The sequence below is a fragment of the Cyprinodon tularosa genome, unplaced genomic scaffold, assembly GCF_016077235.1.
Source record: "Cyprinodon tularosa strain WSP-4 unplaced genomic scaffold, ASM1607723v1 ctg1103, whole genome shotgun sequence".
Classification (NCBI taxonomy): Eukaryota; Metazoa; Chordata; class Actinopteri; order Cyprinodontiformes; family Cyprinodontidae; genus Cyprinodon; species Cyprinodon tularosa.
Window position 1 is genome coordinate 202,291 of NW_024037898.1, and position 24,728 is coordinate 227,018.

The 24,728-nt window shown below is 47.2% G+C and overlaps 1 protein-coding gene across 2 annotated transcripts; it reads right to left on the minus strand.

Annotated features, from left to right (window-relative positions):
• Positions 1 to 656: 656 nt before the first annotated feature.
• On the minus strand, positions 657 to 23,787 carry LOC119791647 (T-box transcription factor TBX19-like). Of its 2 annotated transcripts, none has more exons than XM_038297875.1 (8): positions 23,072 to 23,787; positions 17,102 to 17,381; positions 7,162 to 7,296; positions 7,022 to 7,083; positions 6,718 to 6,776; positions 6,170 to 6,334; positions 1,270 to 1,393; positions 657 to 1,203 (listed from the first exon to the last, which is right to left on the minus strand). In XM_038297875.1, the coding sequence occupies exons 1-8, from the start codon at positions 23,344 to 23,346 to the stop codon at positions 1,038 to 1,040; spliced, it is 1,266 nt and encodes a 421-aa protein (XP_038153803.1). In that variant the 5' UTR covers positions 23,347 to 23,787; the 3' UTR covers positions 657 to 1,037. The 2 variants fall into 2 exon arrangements, with proteins under 2 accessions (XP_038153803.1, XP_038153797.1); XM_038297869.1 differs by having other exon boundaries at positions 1,270 to 1,432.
• Between the last annotated feature and the right edge of the window lie 941 nt (positions 23,788 to 24,728).

The following is a 24,728-nucleotide window of genomic DNA, read 5'->3' on the forward strand; positions in this document are numbered from 1 at the left end:
AAGTAAGATTTTTATAAATGAATAAATGACAGAATGAAAAAAAAAAACTTGTTAAATAATAAACTCCTCATTTTTCTCTTTAAACACTAAATAAGTTTAAATATTGCTCCTAATGTTTGACTGATTAACCATAGTTTATTATTTACTGAAACTGGACGACTTGAAAATTATTTAGCCGTTAAATTTATTCAATAAACTTTTTTCTAAAAGGTGAAAAAACTAATTTAACTTTGGGAAAAAGTAAAGAAGCAGGAGGCCGAGCTGGATTTAAATACCTTAATATATTTACAGGATAAATGAGACTGAAAATACTTTTCATTTTCTTTCCTCCATAAATAAATAAATCTCTTCATATTGAAATAATTTTTGTGATTTTTTAAATTTTCTGAAGCAGATTATATTCCGCTAAAACATCCAAACATTTGGCCTTCAGTCCATTTGTGAGATTAAAAAGGATGAAATACGACGGTATTTAAACGGGACGAGGTTTCATTACCTTCAGGTTTCCATCCGGAAATCAATAAAATAATTATTTTGATTTATAACAAATGTATCTGGAGCTATTTTTGTTCTACTTGTATTAAATTAAATAATGATTAAAATCTGCTGCCATTTATCAGAAAATCAACAAAACCAGGAAACCAAACTTTAGACACAAACAGTTTTATTTAACCAGAAACGTTTACATTATTTTAGCACAAAGACTTTTTATTTTCTTTTAATCTTCATGAACAGCAAATAAAATAACAGGAAATGACGTCATAAAGTCGTTTCTGTCTCAGGTCGGATATTTACCTCCGACAGCAGGGGGCGCTACAGCAACACAACATCCTTAGACGACAGAAGAAGAACTGCGCGCGGCAGTGTGGGCGGGATGGATGACATTTATCGCCCACACGGAACCGTTCTGTTGGTTCTTCAGGCAGAACATCACATCATAAATACATTAACATCTTTAATTCATGGTTTACGGCTCTGATCTTTTCTAGAAACCAAACATCTGATTCTTCAGCAGCTCCTGGATCTGCTGCTCCTCCTCAAAAGGAGTGGGTGTGGCCAGGCGACCATCCGGCCCCGCCCACTCGGCCATGAGCCGCAGGCTGGATGAGGTTCTCGCTGCTGATTGGTCCATGGAGTGTAGCGCATGGAGAGTGGGAGGGGCTAATCTCAGAGCAGCCGACGGTCCAGAGGCAGGGATACTGGCTGAGAACGTAGAACCAATCAGATTGAGCTCAGGGCAACAGTATAAGGGTGTGGGCGGAGCCTCACCTTGAGGTATGGGGAGGAGGCGGAGCCTGTGAGGAGGGAGCAGCACTGGTCAGAGGCAGCGAGGAGGAGGAGGGTGAGAAGGACGAAGAAGAGGAGGCTGGACGAGGCGCAGAACCGCTCCAACCTTCATGGAGAACAGGAACACCTTCAGAGATCAGGTTCACTGACGGAACACAAACCAGGTGGAGACGCGTCAGGGAACCTGGGGAACCACCTTAGAACATCTGATCCTGTCTGAGGAACCACCTTAGAACATCTGATCCTGTGAGGAACCACCTTAGAACATCTGATCCTGTGAGGAACCACCTTAGAACATCTGATCCTGTCTGAGGAACCACCTTAGAACATCTGATCCTGTCTGAGGAACCACCTTAGAACATCTGATCCTGTGAGGAACCACCTTAGAACATCTGATCCTGTGAGGAACCACCTTAGAACATCTGATCCTGTCTGAGGAACCACCTTAGAACATCTGATCCTGTGAGGAACCACCTTAGAACATCTGATCCTGTCTGAGGAACCACCTTAGAACATCTGATCCTGTGAGGAACCACCTTAGAACATCTGATCCTGTGAGGAACCACCTTAGAACATCTGATCCTGTGAGGAACCACCTTAGAACATCTGATCCTGTCTGAGGAACCACCTTAGAACATCTGATCCTGTCTGAGGAACCACCTTAGAACATCTGATCCTGTGAGGAACCACCTTAGAACATCTGATCCTGTGAGGAACCACCTTAGAACATCTGATCCTGTCTGAGGAACCACCTTAGAACATCTGATCCTGTGAGGAACCACCTTAGAACATCTGATCCTGTCTGAGGAACCACCTTAGAACATCTGATCCTGTGAGGAACCACCTTAGAACATCTGATCCTGTGAGGAACCACCTTAGAACATCTGATCCTGTCTGAGGAACCACCTTAGAACATCTGATCCTGTGAGGAACCACCTTAGAACATCTGATCCTGTATGAGGAACCACCTTAGAACATCTGATCCTGTGAGGAACCACCTTAGAACATCTGATCCTGTGAGGAACCACCTTAGAACATCTGATCCTGTGAGGAACCACCTTAGAACATCTGATCCTGTGAGGAACCACCTTAGAACATCTGATCCTGTGAGGAACCACCTTAGAACATCTGATCCTGTCTGAGGAACCACCTTAGAACATCTGATCCTGTGAGGAACCACCTTAGAACATCTGATCCTGTGAGGAACCACCTTAGAACATCTGATCCTGTGAGGAACCACCTTAGAACATCTGATCCTGTGAGGAACCACCTTAGAACATCTGATCCTGTGAGGAACCACCTTAGAACATCTGATCCTGTGAGGAACCACCTTAGAACATCTGATCCTGTGAGGAACCACCTTAGAACATCTAACCTGGGGAGGAACCAAACCTTTGAACATCGATCCCCGTGAGGGGAAACCCCCTTTTGAACATCTGATTTCCCGTTTGGGGAACCCCCTTAGAACCTGATCCTGTTAGGAAAACCCCTTAGAAATCTGTTTTCCCGTGAGGAACCCCCCTTAAACATCTGATCCTGTAGGGAAAAACCTTTGAACATCTGTCCTGTTTTGGGAACCCCCTTAGAACATCTGATCCTGTTTAGGGAAACCCCCTTTTGAACCTTGATCCTGTTGAGGAACCACCTTAGAACAAACTGATTTCCCGTGAGGAACCCCCTTAGAACATTGATCCCGTTTAGGGGGAAAATTAGAAAATTACCCCGTAAAGGGAAACCCCCTTAGAAAAAAACTGTTCCCTTTTAGGGGAAACCCCCTTAGAAAATTGATCCCGTTTAAACCAAAACCCTTTGAACATCCCGGGTCCTGTTTAGGAACCACCTTAGAACATCTGGGTCCTGTTTAGGAACCCCTTAGAACATCTGATCCTGTGGGGGAACCACCTTAAAAACATCTATCCTGTGGGGGGAACCCCCCTTAGAACATTGTGACCGTATGAGGGAAACCCCCCTTAGAACATTTTGATCCTGTGAGGAACCCCCTTTTGAACATCTGATCCCCCGTGAGGGGAACCCCCTTTTAAAAAATCTGTTTCCCGTCTGAGGAAACCCCCTTAGAACATTGATCCCCGTTTAGGAACCCCTTTAGAACACTGATCCTGTGAGGGGAAACCCCCCTTTGAACATCTGTCCCGTTTAGGAAAAAACCCTTTGAACATCTATTTCCCGTTTAGGGAACCACCCGTAGAAAGATTTGTAAGGAAATGAAAAAAAAATCCCCGTCCTGTGGGGAAACCCCCTTAGAACATCAAACCCGTCTGAGAAACCCCCCCTTTTGAACCCCCTCGAAACCTGGGCGAGGAAAACCAAACCCTTTGAACTTTTTGATCCCGTTGAAGGGAACCCACCTTTAGAACATTGAACCGTTGAGGAACCACCTTAGAACATCGATCCTGTGAGGAACCAAACCTTTTTGAACATTGATCCTGTTTAGGAACCACCTTTTGAACATCTGATCCTGTATAGGAAAACCCCCTTAGAACATCCCGTTTGAGGAACCCCTTTTAAAAATTATCCTGTTTGGGGGCCACCTTCTACTTTATCCTTTGAAGGAAAACCCCCCTTAGAAAATTTGATCCTTTAGTGGAACCCCCAAAACCCCAACCCCCCCCTTAAACCACCTAAACCCCCCTTGATCCTTCCCGGGGCCCCCTTAACACACACCAAAAAACCACCAGAAAAGAACCGGGGGAAAAACCCCCTTCCCAACCCCGATCCAAAATGAGGAAACCCCATAAAATCCAACCGCTGGGGAACCCCAAAAATCTGTTTCCCGTGAGGAACCACCTTAGAACATTGGGTCCGGGTTTTTGGGAAAACCCCCTTTTGGGAAAACCCGATCCTGTCCCGAGGAACCACCTTTTGAAAATCTGATCCTGGTTTTTGGTGGGGTTTTTTTGAAAAATTTTGATCCTGTAAAGAGGGAAACCCCCTTAAAAAAATCTGATCCTGTTGAGGAACCCCCCTTTGAAATTGATCCCCCGGTGGGGGAACCCTTAGAACATTGCTTTTTCCCGTTGAGGAACCCCCCTTTGAACATCTGATCCTTTTGAGGGAAACCCCCTTAGAAAAATCTGTCCTGGAGGAAACCCCCTTGAAAAATCTGATTTGTGGGGGAACCCACCTTTGAACATCTATTATTGTGGACCACCTAGAAATCTTATCCCGTGAGGAAACCCCCTTGCATCGATCCCGTTTATGGAACCACCTTAGAACATTTTGATCCTGTTTAGGAACCACCCTTTTAAAAATCTGATTCCCGTGGGAACCCCCTTAAACATCTGATCCTGTTTAGGGGAACCCCCCTTAGGGAAAATCTGATTTCCCGTATGGGAACCAACCCTTTAAAAATTTTGTTCCCGTCTGGGAACCACCTTAGAACATCTGATCCGGTTTAGGAACCACCTTAGAACTCTGATTCCCGTATGAGAACCCCCTTAAAAAAGGGGATTTTAGAGAAATTTTAGGGAAAACCACTTTCCCCCTTCCTCTGGATCCCGTTTTAGGAAAACCAAACCCTTTGAACATTTTTATCCTGTCGAGCCACTTAGGGGAACCCCCTGATCCTGTTGGGAAAAGGAAAACCCCCCTTAAAAATTGATTCCTGTGAGGAACCAAACCCTTTTTAAAAATTCCCCCCCCCCCCTGAAAGGGAACCCCCTTAGAAACATTTTTGATTTTGAGGAAAAACCCCCTTTTTGAAACATCTGATCCTGTGAGGAACCACCTTTTTGAACATCCCGTTTTGTTGAGGAAACCCCCTTTTGAACAATTTTGATCCCGTTTAGGAACCCCCTTTTTAAAATCTGATCCCGTAAGGGGGAAACCCCCTTAGAACATTGATCCCTTTGAGGAAACCCCCTTTTGAACATCTGATCCCGTTAGGAACCACCTTTTGAAATCTGATCCCGTTTAGGAAAACCCCTTTGAACAACTGATCCTGTTTAGGGAAACCCCCTTAGAAAAATCTGATCCGTTGGGGAAACCCCCCTTTGAACATTGGGTCCTTTGGGAAACCAAACCCCTTTGAACATCTTTATCCTGTGAGGGAAAAAACCTTAGAACAAACTGTTCCCGTTTAGGAACCCCCCTTTAGAAATTGTTCCTCAAGGGAAACCCCCTTAAACAATTTATCCTGTGAGGGGCCCCCCCCCTTTGAAAAATTGATCTGTTTAGGAACCCCCCTTAGAACATCTGATCCCGTGAGGAACCCCCCTTTTGAACATCTGAACCTGTCTGAGGAAAAAAACCCTTGAAAAAAATGTCCCGTTTAGGAACCACCTTGAACCAAATTTTTTTTGTGAGGGAAACCCCCTTTTTAAAATCTGATCCGTTGAGGAAAAAACCCTTTTAGAACATCTATCCTGTGAGGGAAACCCCCTTAAAACATTGAATTTCCCGTTTAGGAACCCCCTTTGAAAAAATTTATCCTGTGGAAAAACCCCCCCTTAGGGAAAATCTGATCCTGGGGAGGGAACCCCCTTAAAATCTGATTTCCTTGTGAGGGAACCCCCTTTTGAACAACTGATCCTGTGTTGGAAAAAACCCCCCCCGAACAAACTTATTCCGTGGGAACCCCCTTAGAACAACCCGTTCCGTGAGGGAAACCCCCTTTTGAAAATCTGATCCTGTGAGGAACCACCTTAGAACATCTGATCCTGTGAGGAACCACCTTAGAACATCTGATCCTGTGAGGAACCACCTTAGAACATCTGATCCTGTGAGGAACCACCTTAGAACATCTGATCCTGTGAGGAACCACCTTAGAACATCTGATGTTTCTTCAGGTTAAATTAAAAGCGTTTAGAATCTAAACTCTAGATAATTGATAATAGATTTTCCGGATGGCGGATTATATTCCTACCTGAGGAGTGAGGTCGGTGGGGCAGGTAGGCCGCAGGGTAAGGGGCGTGCCTCCCTGGGTAACCGGGGTGTTTGTAACCATGGTGATGGTGATGATGGGAGGCCAGCGGCAGGCTGCCGGTGTAGGGGAAAGCTCCGCCCCCCGCCGCTGAGCACAGCGACCAACCTGAGAACCGGAGACGTTTGATCACCATGGAGATCCTAAACTACAGATTTTATATGACACTATAAACATTTTAATTTGATTATGTTACACATCTGTTATAGTTGGGTTTTCTGGCTGGTAGAGTGGTTGCCATAGCGATCGATGGGTGAAACAGGCGTAGAGATTCTGGATTATTTCTGTTCTTTACTTTAGCATCATATTCCTTTATTTAACTTTATATATTCTATATAATTGAATGAAGAGAATGAGTTTCTAATTGATCTAAATCAGAACGTAAAGCTGGTTCTGCTCCCATCCTTCCAGGTGACCTCTGACCTCCCCTCAGTCCGGAGACTGAGGGGAGGTCAGAGATCATCTCCAGCCGAACCGTCGGCGTTACTCACAGGGCTGAATCCCCACCCGGCTCTCCGCTGCGTCCTGTAGAACCCGTCCTGCAGGGTTCCTGAGGGGGATGAATCACCATAGCAACCATGAAGATGATGAGAACCCTGACAGGTGAAGATCTTCAGACCAAACCTCTGGTTCACGCAGCTTCAGGTTCAGAGTAACTTTATCGAACCGTTAATCTGACGGTTTTAGAGATTGGGATAATCTGGGATTAAAGCTTCTGGCTGTGAACCGACGGCTGATGGAATCCAGATGTTTGGTCTCATCCCTGATTGGTCCAGAGCTCCAAGCTTTGCTCACCTCTCCTTGGCGTCCAGGAAGGCTTTAGCGAACGGGTTATACTTGATCTTCAGCGCCGTGATCTGAGGCGGGAGGAAACAGAACCAGTTAGCGTTCGGACCAGGAGGCGGGCCCAGCTAGAAGCAGGAGGCTCCGCCTACCTCCTCGTTCTGGTAGGCGGTCACAGCGATGAACTGCGCCTCCCTGAAGGAGACGTTGGAGACCAGGCGGTGGTGGGAGCCCACGCAGACGATGTGCAGCTGGGGCTCGTACTTATGGAGCGAGTTCAACATGATCTGGAACAAACACACCTCCATCAGCACCTCCATCAGAACCTCCATCAGAACCTCCATCAGCACCTCCATCAGAACCTCCATCAGAACCTCCATCAGCACCTCCATCAGCACCTCCATCAGAACCTCCATCAGAACCCCCTTCAGCACCTCCATCAGCACCTCCATCAGAACCTCCATCAGAACCCCCTTCAGCACCTCCATTAGAACCAGCACCTCCATCAGAACCTCCATCAGAACCTCCATCAGCACCTCCATCAGCACCTCCATCAGCACCTCCATCAGCACCTCCATCAGCACCTCCATCAGAACCTCCATCAGCACCTCCATCAGAACCTCCATCAGCACCTCCATCAGCACCTCCATCAGAACCTCCATCAGAACCTCCATCAGCACCTCCATCAGCACCTCCATCAGCACCTCCATCAGAACCTCCATCAGAACCCCCTTCAGCACCTCCATTAGAACCAGCACCTCCATCAGAACCTCCATCAGAACCTCCATCAGAACCTCCATTAGAACCAGCACCTCCATCAGAACCTCCATCAGAACCTCCATCAGAACCTCCATCAGCACCTCCATCAGAACCTCCATCAGAACCTCCATCAGCACCTCCATCAGCACCTCCATCAGAACCTCCATCAGCACCTCCATCAGCACCTCCATCAGAACCTCCATCAGCACCTCCATCAGCACCTCCATCAGAACCTCCATCAGAACCTCCATCAGCACCTCCATCAGCACCTCCATCAGAACCTCCATCAGCACCTCCATCAGAACCTCCATCAGCACCTCCATTAGAACCAGGACCTCCATCAGAACCTCCATCAGCACCTCCATTAGAACCAGCACCTCCATCAGAACCTCCATCAGAACCTCCATTAGAACCAGCACCTCCATCAGAACCTCCATCAGAACCTCCATCAGAACCTCCATTAGAACCAGCACCTCCATCAGAACCTCCATCAGAACCTCCATCAGAACCTCCATCAGCACCTCCATCAGAACCTCCATCAGAACCTCCATCAGCACCTCCATCAGCACCTCCATCAGAACCTCCATCAGCACCTCCATCAGCACCTCCATCAGAACCTCCATCAGCACCTCCATCAGCACCTCCATTAGAACCTCCATCAGAACCTCCATCAGCACCTCCATCAGAACCTCCATCAGAACCTCCATCAGCACCTCCATCAGCACCTCCATCAGAACCTCCATCAGCACCTCCATCAGCACCTCCATTAGAACCTCCATCAGAACCTCCATCAGCACCTCCATCAGCACCTCCATCAGAACCTCCATCAGCACCTCCATCAGCACCTCCATCAGCACCTCCATCAGCACCTCCGTCAGAACCTCCATCAGCACCTCCATCAGCACCTCCATCAGAACCTCCATCAGAACCTCCATTAGAACCAGGACCTCCATCAGAACCTCCATCAGCACCTCCATTAGAACCAGCACCTCCATCAGAACCTCCATCAGAACCTCTATCAGCACCTCCATCAGCACCTCCATCAGAACCTCCATCAGCACCTCCATCAGCACCTCCATCAGCACCTCCATCAGAACCTCCATCAGCACCTCCATTAGAACCAGGACCTCCATCAGAACCTCCATCAGCACCTCCATTAGAACCAGCACCTCCATCAGAACCTCCATCAGAACCTCCATCAGAACCTCCATCAGCACCTCCATCAGCACCTCCATCAGAACCTCCATCAGAACCTCCATCAGCACCTCCATCAGAACCTCCATCAGAACCTCCATCAGCACCTCCATCAGAACCTCCATCAGCACCTCCATTAGAACCAGCACCTCCATCAGAACCTCCATCAGCACCTCCATTAGAACCAGCACCTCCATCAGAACCTCCATCAGAACCTCCATCAGAACCTCCATCAGCACCTCCATCAGAACCTCCATCAGCACCTCCATTAGAACCAGCACCTCCATCAGAACCTCCATCAGAACCTCCATCAGCACCTCCATCAGAACCTCCATCAGAACCTCCATCAGCACCTCCATCAGCACCTCCATCAGCACCTCCATCAGAACCTCCATCAGAACCTCCATCAGCACCTCCATCAGAACCTCCATTAGAACCTCCATCAGCACCTCAATCAGCACCTCCATCAGAACCTCCATCAGCACTCCGTCAGAACCTCCATCAGCACCTCCATTAGAACCTCCATCAGCACCTCCATCAGCACCTCCATCAGAACCTCCATCAGCACCTCCATCAGCACCTCCGTCAGAACCTCCGTCAGAACCTCCATCAGCACCTCCATCAGCACCTCCATCAGAACCTCCATCAGCACCTCCATCAGCACCTCCGTCAGAACCTCCATCAGCACCTCCATCAGCACCTCCATCAGAACCTCCATCAGCACCTCCATCAGCACCTCCATCAGAACCTCCATTAGAACCTCCATCAGCACCTCCTCAGAACCTCCATCAGCACCTCCATCAGCACCTCCTCAGAACCTCCATCAGCACCTCCATCAGCACCTCCTCAGAACCTCCATCAGCACCTCCATCAGCACCTCCATCAGCACCTCCTCAGAACCTCCATCAGAACCTCCATCAGCACCTCCATCAGCACCTCCATCAGAACCTCCATCAGCACCTCCATCAGAACCTCCATCAGCACCTCCATCAGCACCTCCATCAGAACCTCCATCAGCACCTCCGTCAGAACCTCCATCAGCACCTCCATCAGAACCTCCATCAGCACCTCCATCAGAACCTCCATCAGCACCTCCATCAGCACCTCCTCAGAACCTCCATCAGCACCTCCATCAGCACCTCCATCAGCACCTCCATCAGAACCTCCATCAGCACCTCCATCAGCACCTCCATCAGAACCTCCATCAGCACCTCCATCAGAACCTCCATCAGCACCTCCATCAGCACCTCCATCAGAACCTCCATCAGCACCTCCATCAGAACCTCCATCAGCACCTCCATCAGAACCTCCATCAGCACCTCCATCAGCACCTCCTCAGAACCTCCATCAGCACCTCCATCAGCACCTCCATCAGCACCTCCATCAGCACCTCCATCAGAACCTCCATCAGCACCTCCATCAGCACCTCCATCAGAACCTCCATCAGCACCTCCATCAGAACCTCCATCAGCACCTCCATCAGCACCTCCATCAGAACCTCCATCAGCACCTCCGTCAGAACCTCCATCAGCACCTCCGTCAGAACCTCCATCAGCACCTCCATCAGAACCTCCATCAGCACCTCCATCAGCACCTCCATCAGAACCTCCATCAGCACCTCCGTCAGAACCTCCATCAGCACCTCCATCAGCACCTCCATCAGAACCTCCATCAGCACCTCCATCAGCACCTCCATCAGAACCTCCATCAGCACCTCCATTAGAACCTCCATCAGCACCTCCATCAGAACCTCCATCAGAACCTCCATCAGCACCTCCATCAGCACCTCCGTCAGAACCTCCATCAGCACCTCCATCAGCACCTCCATCAGAACCTCCATCAGCACCTCCATCAGCACCTCCGTCAGAACCTCCATCAGCACCTCCATCAGCACCTCCATCAGAACCTCCATCAGCACCTCCATCAGCACCTCCGTCAGAACCTCCATCAGCACCTCCATCAGCACCTCCATCAGAACCTCCATCAGCACCTCCATCAGCACCTCCATCAGCACCTCCATCAGCACCTCCATCAGCACCTTCGTCAGAACCTCCATCAGCACCTCCATTAGAACCTCCATCAGCACCTCCATCAGCACCTCCATCAGCACCTCCATCAGAACCTCCATCAGCACCTCCATTAGAACCTCCATCAGCACCTCCATCAGCACCTCCATTAGAACCTCCATCAGAACCTCCATCAGCACCTCCATCAGAACCTCCATCAGCACCTCCATCAGCACCTCCATCAGCACCTCCATCAGCACCTCCTCAGAACCTCCATCAGCACCTCCTCAGCACCTCCATCAGCACCTCCATCAGCACCTCCATCAGCACCTTCGTCAGAACCTCCATCAGCACCTCCATTAGAACCTCCATCAGCACCTCCATCAGCACCTCCGTCAGAACCTCCATCAGCACCTCCATTAGAACCAGGACCTCCATCAGAACCTCCATCAGCACCTCCATCAGCACCTTCGTCAGAACCTCCATCAGCACCTCCATTAGAACCTCCATCAGCACCTCCATCAGCACCTCCGTCAGAACCTCCATCAGCACCTCCATCAGCACCTTCGTCAGAACCTCCATCAGCACCTCCATCAGTACCTCCATCAGCACCTCCTCAGAACCTCCATCAGCACCTCCTCAGAACCTCCATCAGCACCTCCATCAGCACCTTCGTCAGAACCTCCATCAGCACCTCCATCAGTACCTCCATCAGCACCTCCTCAGAACCTCCATCAGCACCTCCTCAGAACCTCCATCAGCACCTCCATCAGCACCTTCGTCAGAACCTCCATCAGCACCTCCATCAGTACCTCCATCAGCACCTCCTCAGAACCTCCATCAGCACCTCCTCAGAACCTCCATCAGCACCTCCATCACAACCAGGACCTCCATCAGAACCAGGACCTCCATCAGAACCAGGACCTCCTGCACAAAGGCTCAGTCTGCCTGGCCTCCATTGAACCCATCAGAGCAGCCTCCACTGGAACCTCTGACCACCAGGAGGTGGAAGGAGCTGGATTAGAACCAGCAACCCAGTAGCTGCAGGATAAACTCCTCTAGAACCACCGAGATGGTGGAACAACAGGAGGAAGAGGAGGAGGAGAGAGGAGGAAGAGGGCTGGTTCTTGCAGCGGCACCATGTCAGAACGTTCAGAATGTTCTACTGTGACGGGTTTCCGGTCTGAACCGGTCTGAAGCGGTCTGAACTGGTCTGAATGGCTCCATGGAAACTTTCTGAGTCACGCAGTCAGAACTGTGTACTTTAGGCTCCATTAGGAACAAAGCGAGTGGAGTTGGTGGACGGGAGCCATCTTTGTCTGCTCGCTCCAATTAACCAATCAGGGTCCTCCAGGCCAGCGCAGAAAAACAAACAGTTTTCTATTCAGATTGAGAGGCTGGCTTCAGATGTGACCCCTGCGCTCACTGAGTGTGTGTGGGCTCCCTTTGAATATAGTTTACCTCGTCCATCTGAAGCATGATGGCCAAATTAATTTCCCGCTAAAAAACATAATTACCATAATGTAGAAATAAGCTGAGCAATTATTTCATTATGGCCCAGCTCTCTGTTCCAGCTCTGCATTACGGGGCGCCGTCATAATGGGGTAAATATAAACAACATTACTGCCAATTTCAGCCGCAGAGGCCCTGAGAGGCAGAGCCAGCGCTCAACAGCCCTCCACAGGAAGTGCATTAAACTGCTGCCGGCCAATTAAGAGCTGTTTATCCCGTTCCCGTGGTAACCGGGAGGTGAGGAGGGGAAGTGAAAGAGGAGAGCCACTGAAGTGGCTCATTACAGCCGGGGGTCTCTCGCCCACTCCAGGATAACACAGGAGGGAGCAGAGGGAAGCTAATGGAGGCCAGGAGGAGGAGGAGAGGAGGAGGAGGAGGAGGAGAGGAAGGAGAGGAGGAGGAGAGGAAGGAGAGGAGGAGGAGGAGAGGAGGACAGGAAGGAGAGGAGGAGGAGGAGAGGAGTAGAGAGGAGGAGGAGAGGAAGGAGAGGAGGAGAGGAAGGAGAGAGGAGGAGGAGGAGAGGAAGGAGAGGAGGAGAGGAAGGAGAGATGGGGAGGAGGAGGAGAGGAAGGCGGAGGAGAGGAATGACCTCCTCCTCCTGCACTTCCTGCTCCACCTGCTCTACCTGCTCCACCTGCTCCACCTGCACTACCTGCTCCACCTGCTCCACCTGCACTACCTGCTCCATCTGCTCCACCTGCTCTACCTGCTCCACCTGCACTACCTGCTCCACCTGCTCCACCTGCACTACCTGCTCTACCTGCTCCACCTGCTCCACCTGCACTACCTGCTCCACCTGCTCCACCTGCACTACCTGCTCCACCTGCTCCACCTGCTCCACCTGCACTACCTGCTCCACCTGCACTACCTGCTCCACCTGCTCCACCTGCTCTACCTGCTCCACCTGCTCTACCTGAACTTCCTGCTCCACCTGCTCTACCTGCACTTCCTGCTCCACCTGCTCTACCTGCACTTCCTGCTCCATCTGCTCCACCTGCTCCACCTGCTCTACCTGAACTTCCTGCTCCACCTGCTCTACCTGCACTTCCTGCTCCACCTGCTCTACCTGCACTTCCTGCTCCACCTGCACTTCCTGCTCCATCTGTTCCACCTGCACTTCCTGCTCCACCTGCACTTCCTGCTCTACCTGCTCCACCTGCACTTCCTGCTCCATCTGTTCCACCTGCACTTCCTGCTCCACCTGCTCTACCTGCTCCACCTGCTCCACCTACCCTACCTGCTCCATCTGCTCCACCTGCTCTACCTGCACTTCCTGCTCCATCTGCTCCACCTGCTCTACCTGCTCTACCTGCTCCACCTGCTCTACCTGCTCCACCTGCTCTACCTGCTCCACCTGCTCTACCTGCACTTCCTGCTCCACCTGCTCTGCCTGCTCCACCTGCTCCACCTGCTCTACCTGCTCCACCTGCACTACCTGCACTTCCTGCTCTACCTGCACTTCCTGCTCCACCTGCTCCACCTGCTCTACCTGCTCTACCTGCTCTGCCTGCTCCACCTGCTCTACCTGCTCCACCTGCACTACCTGCTCTACCTGCTCCACCTGCACTACCTGCTCTACCTGCACTTCCTGCTCTACCTGCACTTCCTGCTCTACCTGCTCTGCCTGCTCCACCTGCTCTACCTGCTCTGCCTGCTCCACCTGCTCTACCTGCTCCACCTGCACTACCTGCTCTACCTGCTCCACCTGCACTACCTGCTCTACCTGCACTTCCTGCTCTACCTGCACTTCCTGCTCTACCTGCTCTGCCTGCTCCACCTGCTCTACCTGCTCTGCCTGCTCCACCTGCTCTACCTGCTCCACCTGCACTACCTGCTCTACCTGCTCCACCTGCACTTCCTGCTCCATCTGTTCCACCTGCACTTCCTGCTCCACCTGCTCTACCTGCTCTACCTGCTCCACCTGCACTACCTGCTCTACCTGCACTTCCTGCTCCACCTGCACTTCCTGCTCCATCTGTTCCACCTGCACTTCCTGCTCCACCTGCACTTCCTGCTCTACCTGCTCCACCTGCACTTCCTGCTCCATCTGTTCCACCTGCACTTCCTGCTCCACCTGCTCTACCTGCTCCACCTGCTCCACCTACCCTACCTGATCTACCTGCTCCACCTCCTCCACCTGCACTTCCTGCTCCACCTGCACTACCTGCTCCACCTGCACTTCCTGCGCCACCTCCTCCACCTGCACTTCCTGCTCCACCTACCCTACCTGCTCTACCTGCTCCACCTGCTCCACCTGCACTTCCTGCTCTACCTGCTCCACCTCCTCCACCTGCACTTCCTGCTCCACCTGCACTACCTGCTCTACCTGCTCCACCTCCTCCACCTGCACTTCCTGCTCCACCTGCACTTCCTGCTCTACCTGCTCCACCTCCTCCACCTACCCTACCTGCTCTACCTGCTCCACCTGCACTTCCTGCGCCACCTCCTCCACCTGCACTTCCTGCTCCACCTGCACTACCTGCTCTACCTGCTCCACCTGCTCCACCTGCACTTCCTGCTCCACCTCCTCCACCTGCACTTCCTGCTCCACCTACCCTACCTGCTCTACCTGCTCCACCTCCTCCACCTGCACTTCCTCCTCCACCTGCACTACCTGCTCTACCTGCTCCACCTGCTCCACCTGCTCTACCTGCACTTCCTGCTCCACCTGCTCCACCTGCTCTACCTGCTCCACCTGCTCCACCTACCCTACCTGCACTTCCTGCTCTACCTGCTCCACCTGCTCTACCTGCTCCACCTGCTCCACCTGCTCTACCTGCTCCACCTGCTCCACCTGCTCTACCTGCTCTACCTGCACCACCTACTCCACCTGCTCTATCTGCACCACCTACTCCACCTGCTCTATCAGCTCCACCTCCTCCACCTCCTCCACCTGCTCCATCTGCACCACCTACTCCACCTGCTCCACCTGCTCTATCAGCTCCACCTCCTACACCTGCTCCATCTGCTCCACCTGCTCCATCAGCTCCACCTGCTCCATCAGCTCCACTTGCTCCATCTGCACCACCTACTCCACCTGCTCTATCAGCTCCACCTCCTCCACCTGCTCTATCAGCTCCACCTCCTCCACCTGCTCCATCTGCTCCACCTGCTCCATCAGCTCCACCTGCTCTATCAGCTCCACCTCCTCCACCTGCTCTATCAGCTCCACCTCCTCCACCTGCTCTATCAGCTCCACCTCCTCCACCTGCTCCATCTGCTCCACCTGCTCTATCAGCTCCACCTCCTCCACCTGCTCCATCTGCTCCACCTGCTCCATCAGCTCCACCTGCTCCATCAGCTCCACTTGCTCCATCTGCACCACCTACTCCACCTGCTCTATCAGCTCCACCTCCTCCACCTGCTCTATCAGCTCCACCTCCTCCACCTGCTCCATCTGCTCCACCTGCTCCATCAGCTCCACCTGCTCTATCAGCTCAACCTGCTCTATCAGCTCCACCTCCTCCACCTGCTCCATCAGCTCCACCTGCTCTATCAGCTCAACCTGCTCTATCAGCTCCACCTCCTCCACCTGCTCCATCAGCTCCACCTGCTCTATCAGCTCCACCTCCTCCACCTGCTCCATCAGCTTCACCTGCTCTATCAGCTCAACCTGCTCTATCAGCTCCACCTCCTCCACCTGCTCTATCAGCTCCACCTGCTCTATCAGCTCCACCTCCTCCACCTCCTCCACCTGCTCCATCAGCTCCACCTGCTCTATCAGCTCCACCTCCTCCACCTGCTCCATCAGCTCCACCTGCTCTATCAGCTCCACCTCCTCCACCTGCTCCATCAGCTCCACCTGCTCTATCAGCTCCACCTGCTCCATCTGCTCCATCTGCTCCACCTGCTCTATCAGCTCCACCTCCTCCATCTGCTCCATCAGCTCCACCTGCTCTATCAGCTCCACCTGCTCCATCTGCTCCATCAGCTCCACCTGCTCTATCAGCTCCACCTCCTCCACCTGCTCCATCAGCTCCACCTGCTCTATCAGCTCCACCTCCTCCATCTGCTCCATCTGCTCCACCTGCACTACCTGCTCCACCTGCTCCACCTACTCCATCTGCTCCATCTGCTCCACCTGCACTACCTGCTCCACCTGCTCCACCTACTCCACCTGCTCTATCAGCTCCACCTCCTCCACCTGCTCCATCTGCTCCACCTACTCCATCTGCTCCACCTACTCCACCTGCACTACCTGCTCCACCTACTCCATCTGCACCACCTGCTCCATCTGCACCACCTACTCCACCTGCTCCACCTGCTCTATCAGCTCCACCTCCTCCATCTGCTCCATCTGCACCACCTGCTCCACCCAGGAATATGTTTTAAAGTTATATCTGAAAACTTCTAGATAATAAGAAAAAACATTCAAAACAAATAAAAGCAGCTAATTATTAACTAAACAGATTAAATAAGACAGAAAATATAAGATTATCATAAAAATAAAATAAAAAACGAAGCAAGGAAACGATTCAAAATTGTAAAACGTTAAAAAGGGTTAAAAATTAATACAACAATGAACTAAAAACACCAGATTATTAATACGTAGAAGTGAGAAAAATGAAACTAGAGATGAAATGTTGAGCAGCAGGTCAAAGGTCATCAGGGTAACGCTCACCTGTCCTCCTCCGTTCACCTTGTTGGTCAGTTTCACGCGGTTGAAGCTCACCGGGGCCTTCATCCAGTGGGCCCCAAAGTTGGGCGAGTCCGGGTGGATGTAGATGCCTCCGTGGCCCCGCCCCTCAGCGTGGCGGCTCTCGGCGCGGCCCGCCGCCACCCACTCCCCGTTCACAAACTTCCACCTGCAGCCGTCAGCGGGAACAAAGTCCAGCAGGAAGGAGTACATGGAGCTGGGGTCCAGACCCGACACGCTGACCTTCAGCACCGGGAACATCCTCCTGGAAACACACACAGCTTCAGGGGGACTGGAGGACCGCAGGAGCTGGAAAACCCAGCATTTAGGGAGGTGGAGGAGCTGGAACCTCCTTCACCTCCCCTAAGGAGGAGGAGCTGGGGTCCAGACCCCATATCGTGACCTTCAGCACGGGGAACATCCACCTGGAGCCACACACAGCATGTGGGTGAGGAGCCATAACATCTGTGGTGAAGGAAGAAGCGCCTGGATCTAAAGAACTCCAGAGGAATCCCAGGAACCAGCAGGGCCTGTTCTTTCTCGATTGGGCCAAAGCTCCCCCCAAAATATGAGTGGTTCTCAATTAATAGTGGGAGATATCCATATCATCATCATCCATCCACTATCCCAATCATTCCTAATCCAATCCAAACCATCAACATCAAAAACCCTCACCAAAAAATCCCAATAATCAATCCATACTAATCAAACAATACAAAACACAAAACCATAATCCATCCCTCCAACATCCACATACTTCAAAAAATCACTAATATACATAATCCAATCAAACCACCCTAAACAAATACTCAATTAATCATCAACAATAAACACTAATATCATCATTAAAACCATACATAAAAAATAAAATAAATCATCAATCAACACCATATCAATCAATACATAAAAATCACATCACATAATAATAATAATCCATTAAACATCTAAATCCAATAAAATAAAATATTATATAAAATCCACCATAATCAATAATACTCATTCCTAATCCCTCATCCATAACACATCAATAATCCAAAACCCCAATAATCAAATCCAAATACATCAATCAATAAAAATATCATATAATCATCACAATATCATAAACAAACCATCCATAATTCATTACCAAAATTCCATTAAAAATCCATATAACAAAAATAATAAAAAGAATAATTTATAATAATCCATTAATAAAATATCCAAAAACTATAAATTCAAATTATCCATAATAATCACAATAATATCATCCATCCATCATAATAAAATAATCAATATAAATAATAATAAACCCCCCATAATCCAAAATATATAAACAATAAACAATAAACAATAACATATCTTGAAACATAATAAATTAATATTCAAAATATATATATCAATAAAAATTATCACATAAATACATAACATCCATCAAAATAATCATTTCCGATATATCTAATAATAATCATAAAATAAAAAATAAATAATAACTCATATAAATAATCATAATAATATCATAACTACAAATACAAAATAAAAATCTATCAATAAAAAACATCTAATACAAAAAAATCATACATATTATCGGCATCCAAAAAATCAATAATCTTATTAATCCATCAAATTAAAACAATACATAATCATAACCAATAAAATCATAATAAAAATATCCAACATAAAACAATACATCCAATACATAAATACCAATATAAAAATATCATACAATCACAACCTCCATCATCATACACAATAATAAAATAATTCATCACATCCATCATAATCCTCAAAAATAATCCATATCCAAAAAATAAATCAATAATCATCCTCAATACACCCTTTTCAAAAATAATAAAAATAATCAAACATAATCAAAATATAACCAATAAAATATCTTAAAAACATCCATCCATAATAATAAAAATCCCTAATGAATCATATAAAACATATATCAAAATAATACCCAAAAAATCATATAATAATACATACCAAAACATACCAACATCATAAAATCCAAACTAATCAACCAATATCAACCAAAACTCAATATAACACTAATAAAACATCTTCCATAACAATCAATATCCTCCTATCCACATATCATAATCATATAACCAATCCATAAAAAATATAATCCTAAATATAATTAAAAAAATCATATAAAGATATAACATACAATCCACCCTAATCATATATCCAATAAAATCCAACATCAATCAACCAAAACCCATCAATCCAACCAATCAAATCATCCATAAAATATCAACATTCACATCCATCCACCAAACTCACCATATACACATAAACAATCATCCACATCACCAAACATCAACAATTCCCATCATAATCATAAAAATTAATAAAAATAATAAAAATATATAATCATAAAATATATAACTCCTATATCAATAATTCAATCCCCCTTAAAAATATATATAAACATCATCCATCATCCACCATCAAAACATCATCAATAATCCATAATAATATCAATGACCATCCATAAAAAAATAACAATAAAATAATCCAACCCTAAAAATAAAATCATACCTTCCCTCAATAACATAAAATTCCATATCATAACCCTAAAACCAATTAAAAATAAAAATCAACCTTTTCATACATCTTCATAAAATAAAAACATATATATCCAAACAAAACATATATCTAATATCAACATCAAACATATAACATCAATATATAAAAATAATACATCCTTCCTCATCCATCACCATCCACCAATCAAAACATAATTCCATAATATATTCACTAAAATATAATTCATTATAATATATAACCATAATCATCCATATCATCAATCATCCATCATATCCATCCAAAATCTCCATCCATATCATCATAAACCATCATCCATATCATAAAAATTCATCATCCATATATATCAAAACATTATAATCATATAAAAAATATAATATATCATCTCTATATAAAATTTCATAATCAAATTATATAATATAAAACCCTCCATATAAACAAAAATCAAAACCACCATAATTATATATTATCCTAAACATGAAAAAACAATAAAATAAATCATATAATTATCTCCAAACATAAACATTAAAATAATCCCTCAAAATAAAAATAAAAAATATCCAAAACCATTATCAATAATCTTATTCAAAAATCATAATAATACCATATATAAACATAAACATAATATCATTCATAAACCATGCATGAATGACATGAATTAATAATCATCCATTAATAATCCATCATTCAAAAATTATATAAATCAATTAATACCATAATAATATCATAATCAATAAAATAAATCATAATAAAATATCATATCCAATAAAATATCAAAACATCATAACATCAAACATAATATATCATAATCATCATATAACATCCATTATATATCCATCAATCAATCCATAAAACATTATATATATAAAAATAAAAATCAATATTATATATCATATATAGCCATCATCATAAAATAAAATATCATATATATCATCCATATCAAAATCACATCCAACAACAATATTAAAATCAATCATCTATTCACATAATAAACATATATCAAAATTATCCATAATATATATAAAAATCATCCATCCATCCCCAATCATCCATCATAATACATCATCATCCATCAAAATCATCATCCATCAATTATCCATATAAAGAACACAACATAAAAATCATATCACATAATCATCATCATATATCCTAATCTAAAATAACCATCATCAAACCACATAATATATTAAAAATTTCCAAACCATCAATTATCAATCCATATCAACCAAAAATAAACATCAATATATATCCAAAATCAAACATATCATCCAAAATCATTAAAACTCAATCCATCAAAACCATCCATCCATCCATACATCCACATCCATCATTCCATATTCATCATATCCACATTCCTATCATAATATCCAATTAAATCATATCACCATTCATCATCATCCCTCCAACATCCATAAAAATCCATCCATCTTACTATCCTACATCATCCACTCTATATCATCCATAATCCATCATCTCCATTCACCATCCATTCATCCATCATCCATTATCATCACAATTCATATCCATCCTAACCATCAATCCATCCATCCACCATCCATTCATCCATCAATCCATCCATCCATCCATCCACCATCCATTCATCCATCCATCCATTCATCCATTCATCCATCAATCCATCCATCCATCCATCCATCATCCATCCATCAATCCATCCATCCATCCATCCACCATCCATTCATCCATCCATCCATTCATCCATCCACCATCCATCCATTCATCATCCATCCATCCATCATCCATCCATCCATCCATCCACCATCCATCCATTCATCCATCCATCCATCATCCATCCATCCATCATCCATCCATCCACCATCCATCATCCATCCATCCATCATCCATCCATCCATCCACCATCCATCCATCATCATCCATCCACCATCCATCCATCCATCATCATCCATCCATCCATCCATCCAACAATTTCTCCATCCATCCATCCATCCATCCATCCATGCATCCATCCATCCATCCATCCATCCATCATCCATCCATCCATCCATCCATCCACCATCCATCCATCCACCATCCATCCATCCATCCATCATCCATCCACCATCCATCCATCCATCCATCCATCCACCATCCATCCATCCACCATCCATCCATCCATCATCCATCCATCCATCCATCCATCCATCATCCATCCATCATCCATCCATCCACCATCCATCCATCCATCCATCCACCATCTATCCATCATCCATCCATCCATCCATCCATCCATCTATCCATCATCCATCCATCCATCCATCCATCCATCCATCCATCCATCCATCCATCTATCCATCCATCCATCCATCCATCCATCCATCCATCCATCCATCCATCCATCCATCCATCCATCCATCCAGTTCATCTCCATGTGGATCAAACTGGTTGTTCTGGTTTCTAACTGGTTTTATTATCAAACCACCTCCATCTCTCCAGCTAATAGAATAATTGATTCCATCTCTCCAGCAGTGAGAGCAGCTGAAGTGTCGTCCTGCAGGTGTGAATGGAGTGTTTGTGCGGCGCGGGGCGCGGCCGGTCATCACGCCTCTGCAGAAAATAAATAAAGAACTAAATAAATTCCATAGAGGCGACGGAGGCGGCCGCTATGGAGACTAATGAATAACCCCGCTCAGCAGCACGCCGCTACCCAGACCGCCTCATGTGGGCCACAGCCGACCCTTCAGAACCCTCCGTTCTGCACTAACTGTCAGATGCTTTCAGCACAGATCTCAAACTAACTTCCTCCTGTTTCTGTTTTCTGTGGCGAAGCACTCAGACCTCTCTGCTGATTACCGCTTTAATGACGCTCTGAGAGCAGAAGAAGGAGACAAAGGCTGGAAAATTACAGCCATGGTTCACTCCGGGTTCCTCAGAGGTCAAAGTTCAGCCCAAAGAGGCCAGGTTCCAAGAACCGACCCACTTCAGCCTGACCAGATAAACCAGTATGGGCTGAACTGGGACAGAGATCTGCCTGGTCAGAAGGTACAAACCCACCAGGACCTTTAGAAGATCATCAGGCTGAGGTCTCGACATTCACTGTCTGCAGGGAACCCTGGAGGTGCAGCAGTAGAACCTCCATGAAGGTTTAGTGTGAAGGAGAACCCGTCTCCGACGCCTGAGACGGAACCAAAACACTTCTGAGACGTTCAGAGCTCCAACCAGGACCTCCAGAACACTCAGAAAGGACAGAAGGCCACCAGAGGTTCCAGCTCTGGACCAATGGCTGGCTTCCTCCAAGGAAAGAGCGTTTCCATGGAGACCTCCATGGTGTCCTCTGGACATGGAGAACCAGAGATGGAGGTCGAAGTCATGAGAACAGGACTGGACCTCCACCCAGAACCTAGATCTGTTTCTACTAGATGTTCCAGTGGGACCAGAGCGTTCTAGCTGGTTCTGATGAACCGTTACCGTCCGTTCTTGGTGACGATCATCTCGTTGGTGATCAGCTGGAACTTCCTCCACAGCTCGCCGTCCTCCAGCGTCACCTTCAGCTCCCGCTCCGTGGGGTCGCCCTTCTCCCGGCCCGCCTGCAGCTCGTTCTCCACGGCGCTCAGCAGGCGCGACATGCAGGACGCCGCCGGACTGCGCTCCGCCCCCGGAGCAGACTCCCCGTCCTCCTGTGAGCCCTCCACCTTCATCTGGAGACCCAAAGAAGACACACCTCCATGAACGCGCTCTGACATCACGCAGCAGGAAGCGGCTCTGACCTGCAGGAGGATAATGGCTGCGCTCCAATCAGCGGGCCGCTCAGACCCGTCTTTGTTCACAGACACTCAAACGCCCCTCAGACGCTTTTATGTCTTAATGGCTGCAGAGGGCGGACCCACAGAGAACGCACGCATCAGCGGTTCTGATGGTTCTGATGGGCTCAGAACCTTTTCCTTCTAACTCCAGGACTCGGTCACAGGATCCTGATTTTTTTTAGACCAAAGATGATTTTTATTTCTCATCGACCCAGAAAGTATTCACACCCAGAACCGGTTCTGACCGGTTTCTGATACCTGCTTTACCGGATCATTTCCTTCTTTACTTTGACTAGGCCGTTCAGAAAGCTGGACCTGCTGGTTCTGCTGCAGAACCCAGCTGTTCTTCTGGACCCGCCTGGGTGAGCTGCTGAAGAACCGGGTCAGTTTGGACCAACAGGAACTGGGTCAGTTTGGACCAACCAGAACCGGGTCAATTTGGACCAAGCAGGGTCGGTTTGGACCAAGCAGAACCGGGTCAGTTTGGACCAAGCAGGGTCGGTTTGGACCAAGCAGAACCGGGTCGGTTTGGACCAAGCAGAACCAGGTCGGTTTGGACCAAGCACAACGGGTCAGTTTGGACCACACAGAACCGGGTCGGTTTGGACCAAGCAGGGTCGGTTTGGACCAAGCAGAACCGGGTCAGTTTGGACCAAGCAGGGTCGGTTTGGACCAAGCAGAACCGGGTCAGTTTGGACCAAGCAGGGTCGGTTTGGACCAAGCAGAACCGGGTCGGTTTGGACCAAGCACAACGGGTCAGTTTGGACCACACAGAACCGGGTCGGTTTGGACCAAGCACAACGGGTCAGATTGGACTTTTTCATCGGGTCAGTTTTTCCTGATTTCAACCTGAGTTTGATGCAGAGCAACATTAATCGCTGAACCTCTGGTTTAATAACGGATCAGAACCGGTCCAGAACCAGAACATTAATGAATTAGCTAAAGCTTTAACATTTTGTTCATTTTATTAATAGCACTTTAATTCATTTCTAATTTATTAAGTATTTTAAATCATTAATTCATATTTTTCTAATAAAATTTAAAAAATGACCTCGAAGCAAAACTGAAATATTTAAATGAGAATAAAATGTGTTAATTATCGATCTTTAAATGTTAATTTTTATAAACCTGGAACGACTTTTTTTTTATTATTCTTTTATTTTCTGAAGCAGATTAAACCGAATCTGAAGCCGATTTATTTTCATTAATAAATTTCTGCTTGAATCTGATGGTTTTATTAAATTTTACATCTAAATAATTTCCAAAAACATTCAGGTTCCAGCATAGATCTATAAAAACAGAACCAGACATTTTCTGCTTCA

Excerpts from the sequence above, each read along its gene's own strand:
- LOC119791647 (XM_038297869.1), bottom strand. The coding sequence starts at position 23,346 with ATGTCAGAGCGCGTTCATGGAGGTGTGTCTTCTTTGGGTCTCCAGATG. Across the intron at positions 7,297-17,101 it reads AGGTGAACGGAGGAGGACAG|ATCATGTTGAACTCGCTCCA; the intron begins GTGAGCGTTACC and ends TGTTTGTTCCAG. Across the intron at positions 1,204-1,269 it reads CCTCCTCCCCATACCTCAAG|CCAGTATCCCTGCCTCTGGA; the intron begins GTGAGGCTCCGC and ends CTACGTTCTCAG.